The sequence below is a fragment of the Clupea harengus genome, chromosome 23 (genome assembly GCF_900700415.2).
Source record: "Clupea harengus chromosome 23, Ch_v2.0.2, whole genome shotgun sequence".
Classification (NCBI taxonomy): domain Eukaryota; kingdom Metazoa; phylum Chordata; class Actinopteri; order Clupeiformes; family Clupeidae; genus Clupea; species Clupea harengus.
Window position 1 is genome coordinate 16,113,828 of NC_045174.1, and position 14,508 is coordinate 16,128,335.

Sequence of the window (14,508 nt, forward strand, 5' to 3'; positions counted from 1 at the left end):
CCCCCCCCCCCCCCCCCCACCTCGCTCTGTCTCTGCTGGATTACTCATTTCGAATGTGTTTAATTGTGTGATTGTAAATGTGATTTTTCTGTTGACAAACTTATGATGATTAACTTATTTTGTTTTCAATATGGGCTCATGACCTGTCCCACATTGCATTGTGCGTCCCATGATATTTTCGTCGTGTTTTTTACTTTCCCCTTTTACATGCATTTGAACCTGAGCAATCCTTCTCGTCGCGTTTTAAATGACAGTTTCCAATTTATTTGAAGGTCCACCTGATTAAAATATTTAAAAACCAATATTAAAAGGCTAAATTAAAAAACTTAGTTTTATCCCAAATCAATCAATTAGGCCTGCTCATGAAAGTCACGAAGCCTTTCCTTTGAGACGTTAGTTGTTTTCAGTGAATGGATCATATTAAACAAGCAATATCACCATTTCGATTGGAATGAAGGTTTATTCAACCAGTACACATTTCAGTACATTTTAGTTCATTCTCTCCTCTGACATAAGTCTATGGTTCTACCTGAATCACAAAACACACACATTCAGTTTTACACTAGTCCACATAGGCAGAGTTGAATTTACAGATACCTACATATTTACAACAAATAGGCCTATTTGTGGCAGACATGTGATTTAACAGTTCAAACTAGACGACTATAAACAATGAGTCACTCCAAATCATTACGATGATTGAAAACTTGCAATGAAGTGTCGATAATGTGGTTGTAAACAAATATTTGTGTTCACCTGGAAATATAAAGTACAATATTTGGTTTTCATGGTTTCGTCTCTGAAGTTTAAATATATTATTTTACATACATGTTTCTATTTACCTTTTTACAATACAGTACATGTGCACACAGTCGAATATAGACCTTTCACAATACCCATTATAGGAAAAAGCGTTTCATCGTAGACTTGGTCTTTTAAGTTGCAATGATAGCATCATGATGAACATATTCGAAACGCATGAGACAATCATTATTTGGTAATTATATATTGCACATAAATTAAGTAAAATAGAGTCTAGATAATAAAATAAACAAAATCTCTAAAAAAAAAAATGTGACTAACTACGACCTCTTTTTTTCTAACTATATTCTGGACCTGATGATTCCTCGGAATACGACCTGTGTTCCCTAAAGGCGTCCATTCCGTTTTCATCAATAGGGACGCAGTTACCGGCGGAGCTAAGTCCCTTCTTTTTTCTCTTTCTCTCCTCCATCTTTATGGTATCATAGAGTCCCTGCGGCCCATCTTCCAGCAGGACGTTTCTCTCGGAGTAGGACGGCTTCATCTGACACACGTGGCGGAGCATGAGCAGAGCAGGCGCGTAGAGCACGTTGACCAGTCCCATGCCCAAGTTCAGCTGCACAAAGCCCAAGTTGTGCACAATCTGACCGGCCACTATGGGGCCCATCGCGTACGCGATGGAGTAGGATATATCAGCGATGGCGTACACGCTGCCATACACGGAGACGTGCCGTACATCGACGAGGAAGGCGAGTGTTGGCAGGAGCGCGGTGTCCACCAGGGCGATGCCGAAACAGATACCGCACAAGGGGAGCATGAGCTGGCCAAAGTTTTTGCAGGCTGGCACAATACAGGAGCTCGCTCCTATGATGACCATGCCGAGAGCGCCGTAAAACCACTGCAAGTTGGGATACTTGGCTGCTAATTTGACAGTGATGTACACCCCGAGGACATGAGGAAAAAACGCTGGCAGCCAAGCCATTCCCACCTGCCACTCGCTGGCTTGCATGGTGGTAGTCATCCAGTTGGCGATGGTCGGCTCCAAAAAGGCCAGGGGGATGTTGCACACGGTCAGGGCGCCCGCCACCACGACTATGTATGGGTCCATCATCAGTCGGTAGATCGGGGTGCCAATGGGCATGTTCTCTCGACTCCTGTTCGAGAAAGGCTTAATCACAGTCAAAAGTAGGACGCCGTCGACCAGGCAGATGCAAGCGAGCACTATGAATGGCACTCGTTTACCGCCAAACTCGTACAGGATGCCGCCGAAGGGGGGTGCAACCAGGCTCCCGAACGAAATGAACGCCAGGGCAATGCCCAGCGCGCGACTTCTCTCCGATTCCTCGGTGTACTTGTCCGCAATCATTGCGATTCCAGAGGTGTCGGCAAAAGCCGATCCGAGTCCTTGTAGACTGCGTGCCGCGAAGAGGGTCGCGTAATTCTCGGCCATCGCGAATATGCAGGTGGAGAGGAACATGATCGTGAGTCCGATTAAAAGTGGAATGTCGTATCCCACCCGGTCTATAAAAGTTCCGGTAAAGGGGTTGACAAGCAGCTGCAAGATAGCCTTTGATGCAAACAAAATTCCAATTTGGACGTCTAAATTGTCTTTGTTGCTTTTGAATGATGCATTCACTGAATGAGAAGCTGCAAAAGCATGTTCCTGCTCACTCTCCAGTTCCGCCAGGTATTCTGGAATTATTGGCACTATAACCATGTAGAGCATATTGTCTAACAAAAGCGCCATACACACAATCACTAAAACAATTCGTCTCTGTCGGTTTGGGTCTTGCATAGCGGTGCCCAATTGTTTAGTTCTTTCTCCCATCTCAGACAGTTTTACGGCGGCAGATTTCGCCAGCCCCGTAGATCCTTCCGATTCCATGGTGCTATCTTTTTATTTACAGCGACACGGGAATTGATGGTTCCTACCTTGTTGTGTCAGTAGTAAAGAAAGCGCATAGTTTGAACACTGACTTTTCTTTGTTGTCTCTTCCAGTCACTCGGGTGGGGAAAGACAAGAACTTTTTTCGCCCTGCTGTGTCCCCGCTGCATCCAGTTACTTCACCAGCGGCTTCCCGATCGCCCTGTCCTCGTCACGTTTGGTCCTTAACGTCAACGGTCTCTTCATGGTTTTGAGAGGTGACGTCGTGGAATCGTGCACGTTTCTTTTCGATTCGGGGCCCCGAGCCTATCTTTATTCCTGGGAAGTTTTTCTTGGATGCTTCTCAGTTGGCAACACGGAGGGCAGGCATTAGGAGGTCTTCCGTCACCTGTGGCGTGTCCAAGCGTCTCTTTGAGATCACAACTGGTTTCGCTGCCATTGGCACAAATTAGTTAGTGGATGTTGTCGATAACATGTTTCATTTTTTCTTTCTCTTCCCCTCTTCCCCATTCACAGAGAGCTGTGACGCATGGCTAGCTTGTTCCCCAGTGGATCGGTTGCCAGTTGCGTCCTTTATGCTAATTTCAGGCAGGCATAGCCTCTGTCCAATAAGATGAGGCATCGTATCTTCAAATGTCCGTGAGTCGGACAACCCCTTCTGGGGCATAAAATGTTTATTTTTATAATTTACGCGATTATTACACGTGATTTTTGAAGGTCGTGCCTTAAGTACGGACCAACCAGCGGGAGGGAATGTTTTTTTTTAGAAATGTACACAATATACTTGTGTAAGCAGATGCAGTATGCTATTGTGATATATATGTAATATGTGTCGTTTTTTCACAACATAATGTAGAAGGACATCTATTCAATTTAAGAGCAATCAGTTTCATCTTCCAAATTCCGTAAAAAAAACAACAACACAGCAATGCTTTGGACACATCATTGCCATACGTGACACATCAGTGTCTAGCAAACTGCAAACAATTCGTTTCATACTGATAAAGGCTGTGTGCATCTTTGTTTATGTTGTGGCACGTTTATTAAAGTGTACAGGCGTAACTGTCCACAGAAGACTGTCCTCTTAAGATAGGACCTCTGAATTAAAAAAGATAATGGAAAAGACGTGCGGTTAAAATTGAGTTTTGGTCAGTTTTCTGCACTGTCGAATACAGAGACACTGTCAGCACCATCACTTATGGACAGCGCCCGAGTAACTAATCGCGTTGGTCATTTGATGAAAGAGAAGACTTCGTAAATTGTGAATGGGGATAGGATTAGTCACACAGGCTGTGACACACGGCTGAATAATCAGTACATGCTAATAATGACAACAGAAAGTTTGTAACCAGTGGTTTATCGACGTATCCTGTATCGGGTACTCTTCAAAAAATGGCGTGACATCACCATCTGGCGACCATTCAAATAAAACAGGCAGTTACAGTTTACGAGTGCCTGAATATACAGTGGGCAGCTTCCCCCTACCGGTAGTAAAATGGAATTTCACAACAGGTTACGTTATCTATTTATTTATCTATCTATTTGGTTCCATGTTTGTGCTTGGAAATAACATTGGCTACTTGCAGGGGATGAGCCTTTGCTTAACTGGAAATGACAGGATAGAGATGTTTTGATTGTTTGGAAATAGAAAGTATGAATGCGAATTGCAACATTGCATTTTGACATGCTCTTCCTTTAAGAGTCGAGGGAAATTAGATGTGTGTATGTCAGTGTTCTTTAGAGTAAACTACCATTTTTTCTCTGTTTTTCAGTAGCCAACTCTGTACAATGAAGATTTGTTTTTTCAAGAGACTAACTTCAAATCTTAATCAAGTTTTACCCAATGTGAATCAATGCCATAGTAGATGTTAAGCCAGCCAATACAGTAGGGTGCAGCATAGCGCTGTATGTGGTTTGACAGCCAATTTAAACCTTGACGATGAAGAAACGTCACCAACCAGCAAGTTCCGTGGAGCTAGCGACAATAAGCGACAGTACTCCACAATAGGCGGCAATATGGCGGCGAAAAAGCGTCAAAATAAATATCCCCTTAAAAATGTTGTTTGAAAGTCCGGTTTGACAAATGGTTGAACGTTTTGCACGGCATATGCCTGGTGTGCTGCTAACTAGTCTATTTAAATACACTGCATATTGCATCTGCAAATTGTCAGCCTCATCTTGCAAATAACCATGGAATGAGATGGTGGCCAATTAGGTAGGCTACACAACATTTCGTTTCCGTTGTTTATTATCATTTATAGAACATCGAATGTATTACTAAATACAATTAGCCTATAGACTGTGTTGGATATGAATAGGCAGAACAGAGTTATGAGAGTTTAACTTCCCCTATTATGTGGCACACATACAGAAACACATACTTTTACAACAGTGGCAGCTGGTGAACAAATAAAAAAATTGTATTCGGGATACAGGTCCACAAGTGGTATTAAAGAGAACCAAACACGTGACAATCACTATTTGACCTTTGACCCCATATTAGTTAGGAAGACATAGGAGAGGGCAAGGTATAACTGTGCATCAGTTCTAAGACTGTAAGCCTACTGTATGTGACTCAGCTGGGGCTTGACATGGCCTGGTACCTACAAAAGTGATTTGGAAATCAAATAGGACTATTGCCGGCTATTGTAGGTTTCCACATACAAGGAATTTGTCTTGGTTATGGGGAATAAATATGTTAAATGTACAAATGAGGACAAGACGAGAACATTTTATTTTCCACAAAAGAAACATAAATATAGACAATAACAATCTGAACACAAATGTTCATAGATCAAGCTAAATATGTTTATGAATATGAATTTAAAAGGAGAATCTTGGTTTTGTTAAGATGACCCACTGAATAGCTGTCCATGGGCTGAAACAGGAGTTTGTGGGCACTGTTGATGCATGAAACAGCATGACATGAACTGTTTTATAAAATGTGTAAACACAAACGGAAGCTGTTTCTTAGAGCAATGACAATAATAACTATGACAACAATAACTTCACAATGACAATACATTTCATAACATAAAGTACTTGTTATAAGGATTTAATTTCACCCCGATATCAAGGATGCACAATTTGTGGTTTTCTCAGACACACAATTTGAATTTGTTATCGTTGGCCAATTCTATGCATTTTATCGGCTACCTTTCAACTCTCAGTCTCAGGCAGATGGAATGATGCTCAAACGCCCTTTCTCTTGTAGATACATTTGTGGATTTGTCATTTCACAGAATGTTTTTGAAGAAACAAACGACTTTTTTTTAGAACAACACCAGTAGCTCATACAGTTTGTTAAATGAGCATTTTTAAAATTCATTTTTCGTCCTTATATAATTTAAAACAAATAAAAGAGTTTCGACTCTTATTTTGAAAACAATTACGAATGGCGGCCATATTGAAAATCTTGTGATTGTCGCTGGCTACACGCTGCCCGACCAGCGTGGATTGACGAAGTTTTGGTATCTTCAGAATATTTCTAGCTCTGGTATCTCCCACCGTGGGGAGCGTGAAAGCGTGGTTAGAATGAATGTGGTCAAACGGTCCAAATGTGGACTTTGATGCGAAAATTACGTGTCCTGTAATTGTATTTATGGGGACAGCAACGAAGGTGTAGGTAGGAGGTAGCCACAAAGCTAGCTAATGTTATCGAAGTTAACTGTCTTATACAACATATCCAAATAGTTTATACAGTTGTTGCTCGGATCAACACAATGTCGGAGGACTTGGTGAATCGAATTAAGGAGCTGGAAAGCGAGGTGGAGCGATTGAAAACTGAGTTGAGAAAAAGGGACACGGCTGATCAAGCCTGCACAGAGAGGAATGGAGGTAGCAAACCTAGCGTTACAGTCGACATAGAGGGTCAGGAGGATGGAGGGAGTGCGAGAAAAGGCAAGAAACGTGGAAAGGAACGGCCGTTTGACTTCTCTGTCCACCCACGTCGGCATGTCGCCTTGCGGCTTGCCTATTTGGGTTGGGAGTACAAAGGCTTTGCCGTGCAAGAAAACACAGACAACACAGTAGAGGCCAGACTGTTCGAAGCATTACTGAAGACCAAACTCATCCAGGACCGTCAAAGCTCCAGCTACCACCGCTGTGGCCGGACAGATAAAGGTGTCAGCGCATTCTCACAGGTTCGTTACTCAACTGCTCCCTGGAGCTCTGTGACTTTTGTCTGTTGTTCTGGCAACAAACAATGAAGAAACACTGTCATGGTGTCATTCTGTTTTTCACGGTGCTCATGACGTCTCGAGTTAAACAGCCCGTATACAGATTTGCCCAACTTTGCCAGTCGTATCAATTTAATATGCCTGCTTGGTCTAGTTCATATTGTTGGTAAAGTTTATACGGTATATTAGTATTTAATGTTTGCAGCAACATTTATTTTAACTGTCCTTCCCTGCAGGTTATATCCATTGACCTGCGCTCAAACCAGTTCAGTGGGGGTATCGGAGTAATTGTGCCTACTGCTGATGGAGCCAGTGTGAAGAGCAAGCCAAATTCTGAGGAACTGCCTTATGTAAAGATGCTTAATCGTGTCCTACCCCAGGACATCCGGGTCCTTGACTGGTCACCGGCCGAAACTGGGTTCAGTGCCCGCTTCGACTGCCAGTCCAGAACGTACCGGTACTACTTCCCTCTAGGTTCCCTGGACGTGAGTCTCATGGCTGAAGCTGCAAAACGGTGGGTGTAGGTGGAAGTTGGGAAAATACGAATGCTAGATTGAACACTTGATATGTTCATTTGTATATCAAGATCAAAGCAGACAGGCACTGTGCTTGTAATTTGGGTATATAGATTGATTTAGTGGAATAACTACTTTTCCTAACTTATTTATTTCTATATCTGTTACTTAAATAGTTATAGTCAAACAATGACTAAAACACGTTTTCACTCCTCCCATTAAGTCTAATAACTGTAGATTAGATGCAGTTACTAGTATATAGAGTGCATAATATGTAGCAATTTGTGAACATCAGAAGTTTCATGGGTTTTTCCTTTGTATTGTCAATGAGTTTCCATTGCAGATTAACCCCCTTGTTTGATCAGTCAGACGGCAAGGTAGAGAGATGGAGACCTGTAAATTGATCTGATATTCTTTTTAAAAGAATGTCTGCACAAGGCTGAAAGTGAAGCAATGACAAACACATCGCGCAAGGTTTATATAGACAGAAGTTTAGCGTTCAGCAGGGATAACCACGTGGTGGATTTCTGACGTCCGAGGCAAGGATGGAAGTTTTGAACAAGGTCGGAAGAAGCACAGTTCGACCCTTCTTATCACCTCTGATCTAAACATGCTCTTGTACATATGCAGACTAAGTGGCACCTAATATTCTGAGTTACACACACGCAGAAACACAGAAAAGCCATGTTCCTGCATGATTCATACAAGGAATATATTAATACAAGGCACTTGATTCATATATTCTTAAGTAATTAACAGTGCTTGGAAATTATCTCCATCAATGTTCATGGCCATTTGTCCTAAATACTATTAAAATGTACAATTTCCCCCTGGTCCCCATCACAGGTACGAGGGCACCCATGACTTCAGAAACTTGTGCAAGATGGACGTGGGAAACGGAGTTCTGCAGTTCCAGAGGACAATCCTGTCCGCGTCTGTGCACTCTGTCCAACCCTGTCAAGCCGTCTCAGCTGACCCCTACGACCTCTACGTGTTTGAGGTCAAAGGGCTGGCTTTCCTCTACCACCAGGTGGGTGTTGGGTCTCGTTTCATGAAAATGTAAATATGTCGTCCCCGATTGTGGCGAAAAGAGTTTTGATATTGATGAAATGAATGAAACACCTCTCGTACCAGTGCTCCTGAAACAACGTTGCTGATTGGCTGTAACAGTTTATTACTCGTTCTGTTAATTTCCCGAGGTCAGGCTTTGCTCAGTGACTCAATAACATGAGCATATATGACACTTGTGGTAGTCTGATCTATCTGTCTCTCAAGCAGCCCTGAGAATTAAAGGTGAATAAATCTAATCCAATATACTTTTTGTAAAATTCAGCTAATTGCTCCGCATGGTCCTCTAGCTGTCCGTTTAGTGTGTGCACTCAAAAAAAAAAAACGGTGGCGTTAGTACGAAGTACCTGGCCCTGTAAATAGAAAACAGAGTGGCTCTCACAGAGCCATTAACAGTTCCAGCCAATCAGCACTTTGCCTCAGGAGCATGGAAGATAGGGGTTTAGTTTCATTGGCTGATGAGCTCCTATGCCAGTAACCTCTCACTGGAATCGTGGACTCCACCTTTAACACATGAGCTGTTCCACCCACAGGTGCGGTGCATGATGGCTGTGCTGCTGCTGATTGGGCAGAAGCTAGAAGCTCCCGACATCATCGATCAGCTGTTGGAGGTGGAGAAGAATCCGAGAAAGCCCCAGTACAGGTGACCATCACATGCCACCTGTTTTTAGGGTGAAAGTGAATGAATGTATAAATACATGTTGCATTTGGGCTGTATATACTAATGTCCTCAGTAGCAATGCCATGGGTTCAGGGTTATGGTGAGTTCAGGTCATTCTGAAGTGTATGGCACTCCTTTACTGTCAGCACCAGAAAAGCTTTCCAGGCAGAGGGTGGATAGAGTTGAGAGTATGAGATATAATGTCTTGTTGAAACGTTGGGGCATGTAAATCTGTTTCGAAAATAAAATTATGAACATTGAAAAGGCGCATAAGAGGTCCTCTTTAAGACTTGCATGTGTTTGTTTGTTTGCTCGCTAGCATGGCAGTGGATTACCCTCTGGTTCTCTATGCATGCCACTTTGATGGCCTAAGCTGGAGGAGGGAGGCCGAGGAGGTCGGCCTTGTCCTGAACACGCTGCACCAGCACTGGACACAGAACGTAATCAAGACCCAGGTCCTGCGCGGCATGATCCAGGGCCTACAGAGCTCAGGTAGGTGCTACTAGTCTGTGCAAGTACAGCAATCTAGACTATTCTCATCCGTAGTTCCACGTTGGTGGAACGAGCTGCCTAGCACTACCAGAGCAGGGGCACCTCCCTTTCTAACTTGCACTTCTAGTAGTACTTAACTTGCACTTACAGTAGTTACATTCCTGCACTTTTTTCTTCCTATGTAAAATAGTATTTGTTGTTAGACTAGGTCTCTATTGCTCGTAGCTTGATTGTTCTCTCCCTTGTATGTCGCTTTGGACTAAAGCGTCTGGTAAATTACTAAATGTAAATGAAAATGTGCTAGCTTACACTATTGATGCAATCTCAGCATAGTCTACAGTTTTGGGCAACTTTAACATTTTGTAGTGTCAGTCAAAGCCTTACTGTGTTGTCTTGATTCGTGACTGACCATGACTAGACCATGATGACATATAGACCGGCCAGTCTAAAGCAAAATAGTTTATGGAATTATTAAAAAGCTTAAAAGGTCATCTTTTAGATATATATCATATATACATAGTGACTTTTTTTTAAATGATCAGTGCAGTCGAGTAATGTATGAATGGACATATACATCAAATGGAAATTTGCAATGCCGTGTGATTGAGCAATCACACTAATAATGCAGGTTCCTAATATGAAAAGTCATCGGAAGGTTGTCCTTTTTCCTCAGGTGGATATATAATATGTGTGTGTATAAAATCATAAGCATAACCAGTTGAACCGTAATCTGACGCTTGTTGTTCACTTAAGGTGAGGTGTCCACTCCTCTGCAGTGCTGGCTGATGGAGGGGACCAGGCAGCGCAACTACCGCCCCCTGCTGGAGCGACCCTGCTGCGAGAGCCTGGAGGCCAGGATCGAGCACTACGTGAAGAGAGGGAGGCTGGAGCGAGAGGAGGGGGAGAACGGAGAGGAGGCTCTGCACAGGGGGAAGAGGTCAAAACATTCCCACAATCCCTCCTCTCAGACTGTAGCTTCAGGAGCGACACAACCTGCCCAGTGAACAGAAGAAAAGCCAGACTGTTTGTGAACATATATAGTCATAAAGAAGACCATCTGAGGTTTATTTTTTTTTATGTAAAATTACACTATTGTTATGAATTTGTTTTAACCCTGGGTGTCTTTCCTGCATTCAACACAATTTGGATATATACTCTGTGTGAATGTCGAGCGGGAAAGACTATTCTTGTTTTGTGCAATACTGTTAATAGAACAATGCACCATACGGAATATACCGTGCCAAATGCACCTGAAAGGCAGATGCTTGTAAATTATAAAGGCCTTTGATTAAACCGTTGAGCCTGTGGCATCAATAATGTTTGCTTTTTGGTTTAATATTTTCTCTGCAGAGCCACACCGAGGCAGAATCAACGTATAAAGAGCACCTCTCCTTGGCCTGACATGCACTCTCCAAATTTTGTAACTATCCGTCTCCGTCAATCCGTCAATACACCGCTAGTATGCCAACATTAGATAGCTGGCTTAGACTCCTCGCAAATCCCCTCAGACGTATTTTTCAGTTTTTACATTGCAGAGTGTCTATTTCTCGGTAACTTTGAAAAAAATCGAAGCATAAAAAAGTCAAACAAACAACTCTTTTGTACAAATACGAACATCTAGTGAGTTTGGTCCGCCATCTTTTTTTAAAAATTGCTTTGCAGCACCCACAACCGTCGGAGAACCATAAATGAAAACAAGTCCGTCGAGGCGATGCTACGACCTTGTGCCTGTGGTTCTGTAACCCTCCCCGACCCGCAATAGTAGGCTACTCTCACTCACTCAACATCCACTTATACTACTACACTGCTACTTTATTATCCACCGAGGCGTAATGCATTGCTGAGGTACAATGGGAAGCGGGGGAGTAATAATAAAGCACATAAATGTGACCGTAATGTTAGCATATAAAACGTTAAAACATGTGTTCGGTAACTTAACGAGATGATTGCATTTCAAGGGGTATATCCTTCAGATAAATTTGTATAAAAAGTTAGCCGTAGTAGCTAGCATACGATGTGATTCGCCTGGTTACGAGACGGCTACGGTGTGAATAACTGATGGAGTAGGCTAATGTAGCTGCAGTAACGTTAACTGAAACGCCACGGAGACTGTTCTAACTTTGAATCGCTCTGTTGGGGCAAAGTGACCATTGCAAAGGTGTTTGACTACAGACTGCTAACGTAGCAAATCATCCCTACTATTGCAGCCAGTCAACCGACCAGCCTTGCAGGTATAAAATAATCATGTCGTCAGATGACGATTTTCAGTCTCGTTACCAAAAACAAGACCCAATACAGAGCAACCCTGATCACTGACATGGAAAGCGCAGGGCTCTCAAGTTTTGAAGACAGGCAAGAGTGACATATCCCCCCCCCCCCCCGGCCATGCCCCTGCCCGCCCCTCCCCTGCCGTATGCCCACAGACCAGCCCCGCCCCCCCTCCCCCCATATTATTATTAGTGTTTTGTTGTTGTTAATAATTGATCAGACTTGCAGAAAAGATTTGACACATGGCACTGACAATTCAACCAATTACTAAGTATTTATTCAATTTGGGAGAGAGAGAGAGAGAATTATGACTTGTGTTGTTTATTGTAGGTGTTTGTTGCCTTTTTGGACTCTCGTCATTTTTGGTGTTGGTTCCCATTATATATGCCATAGTAATAGAATTGGATGTATTAATTAGGAAAAATGGTATTCATGAACATTGTAGTCAACCTTATGCATTTAAATGTACCTTGACCTCTTGCACATTCATCTCTGCAGTCACTGGCAAGTAAAAGTTTTTGACTGCGCTGGTTGACTTCAGTGCCTGCTGTTTGGCCTGATGCCCCTTACTGCCTATGTGCCTTGTCACATCCCGCACACCTGGATGGGCACAGGAGTTCTCTTGGCGGCAGAAAGAGCACCAGTAATATGAGCTGGTGCTTCCTACAGTAATAAATGGCCATTTAGAGGTCCATTCATTATTAAACGAGGTCTTGTAGGTGGCTGTTCCTGGGACTTTTCTCCCTTTTGTTCTAGCCATCTCCTCCACTGTTTCGTCCACCATCTCTTCCACCGTCTCCTCCTCTTCCACCTGCACCGTCTCTTCCACCTGTACTGTCTCTTCCTCTTCCACCTGTACTGTCTCTTCTTCTTCCACCTGTACTGTCTCTTCCTCTTCCACCATCTCCTCCTCTAATGTGTTTACGTTCTCTGGGCCTAATCTGGCCTTTTGAGGGGGCTTTCCTCTTTGGGCGAAGGACAGGATGCTTATTTGTTTTTTACCTGACATCTTTGAAAGACAGATGCAATGATTAATGCATCCATGGCCAGGATATTTATAACATGCTAGTATGCCTAATGAGCTCGCGATTCACAACTTCACGTGAAGAAGCCTCAGAATCTGAATAGAATGTTCAAGCAAACACATTTACAAAAAATAAAGCCCATAACATCATTGAATATTAAGGGCTGCCTAATATTCGTTCAAATTATAGGCTATATATATTTTTAATAGGCCTACTCGAATTTATTATAGCCTATTAACGAAGTTCGGAGTCAAAGCTATAGTGAAAAGGCAGGCTGTAGCCTAAAACTGTGTTGGCTACAAACACTCATTCAAAACTGATGCTAATTATCTGGGAAATATTCGCTAACTGCAGTCAAGTTGTCATTGCTTGTGTCAAACCATTGTGAATGTGTTGTAACATTAAAACAGGAGACGACTTACTCTTTGTAGAAGACTGATGCTCGGAGCTCCAGTGGTTTCTTTTTTTTGATTGGCTGATAATTGGCACCTCACGGCAGAACTCCAGGGGATTCGGGGAGACGTGCTTGATTCCTCCATGGTGAGGGCAGCGCGGCCAGGTCATGTTTGCGCGCTGCGGCACATTAAATAGCCTAGAGTTTTTTTTCAGCGTGAGAAATACGATGTGTGGCGGGAGTGCCTGATTAAAGCCCTGCTTTAAGCACTTTGGTGACAAGGTGAGCATGAATGCAAAGGGGACTGTCTGTGACATGGAAGGCTTCAGTGATGCTCTGCTCAAAAAGGCCAAGTCGCCAAGCTATGAGGCAAAGCAGTCAAGAGCAAGTGCCACTGGAAGTAGATAGATGGATACTTTAATAGGAGCTTTAAAAAAAATATATTGCCTATATATATAAATATATTCTTTAGACGTGCTAAATGATACAAAATGTAAAGATCTCTTTTCATTTATGGAATTCTTGTCAAGAAAATATTATTGTATTGTTTTCTTCGCCGCTGATTTATTATGTTGAATAACTGGATGTTGATGAGTGGGGAATTGACCGTGTGTAAAGCCCCTGCAAAGCCCCAAACTGTATATTCCTTGTATGAATCATGTGCTTATGAAAGCAGGAACATGGCTTTTCTGTGTTTCTGCGTGTGTGTAACTTAGAATATTAGGTTCCACTTAGTCTGCATATGTACAAGAGCGTGTTTAGACCAGAGGTGATAAGAAGGGTCGAACTGTGCTTCTTCCGACCTTGCAAAACTTCCATCCTTGCCTCGGACATCAGAAATCCACCACGTGGTTTTCCCTGCTTGAACGCTCAACTTCTGTCTATATAAACCTTATGCGATGTGTTTATCATGGCTTCGCTTTCAGCCTTGTGCTGGGAGTGAGCCCGATTGCAATTGTTGTTTGTCTAATAAATATACTTATATGCAGCTCCGGAGTCCTGAGGTAACTAGGGTGGATTTTCACCTATCATACTGCATACCGGTCAAGTTCACATGACTGAAATCCGTGAGCCATTTCCTTCGCCCACACATCCACACACATGTGCAAGTATATTGTTGCACTTCGGATCACGTCACTGTCTGTGTGTCTCAATTACTGGAATGTTGAAATTGCTTAAAATACCCATAATGAATTAGTTAAGGTTAGCTAACCTTAGTTGAAGCTCAATGCCTACCTGTTCAGGAGAAAATGAGCTCGG

At 42.8% G+C, this 14,508-nt stretch overlaps 2 protein-coding genes across 2 annotated transcripts; one reads left to right on the forward strand and one right to left on the reverse strand.

The window, feature by feature from the left end:
• Nucleotides 1-440: 440 nt before the first annotated feature.
• Nucleotides 441-3,742, reverse strand: LOC105895984 (probable vesicular acetylcholine transporter-A). Its single transcript, XM_012822696.3, has one exon. The coding sequence runs from the start codon at nucleotides 2,645-2,647 to the stop codon at nucleotides 1,100-1,102; it is 1,548 nt and encodes a 515-aa protein (XP_012678150.1). The 5' UTR covers nucleotides 2,648-3,742; the 3' UTR covers nucleotides 441-1,099.
• Nucleotides 3,743-6,055: 2,313 nt separating this feature from the next.
• pus3 (pseudouridylate synthase 3) lies at nucleotides 6,056-10,878 on the forward strand. Its single transcript, XM_012822698.3, has 6 exons — nucleotides 6,056-6,789; nucleotides 7,062-7,339; nucleotides 8,187-8,370; nucleotides 8,942-9,051; nucleotides 9,389-9,561; nucleotides 10,315-10,878. The coding sequence occupies exons 1-6, from the start codon at nucleotides 6,370-6,372 to the stop codon at nucleotides 10,563-10,565; spliced, it is 1,416 nt and encodes a 471-aa protein (XP_012678152.2). The 5' UTR covers nucleotides 6,056-6,369; the 3' UTR covers nucleotides 10,566-10,878.
• Nucleotides 10,879-14,508: the final 3,630 nt, after the last annotated feature.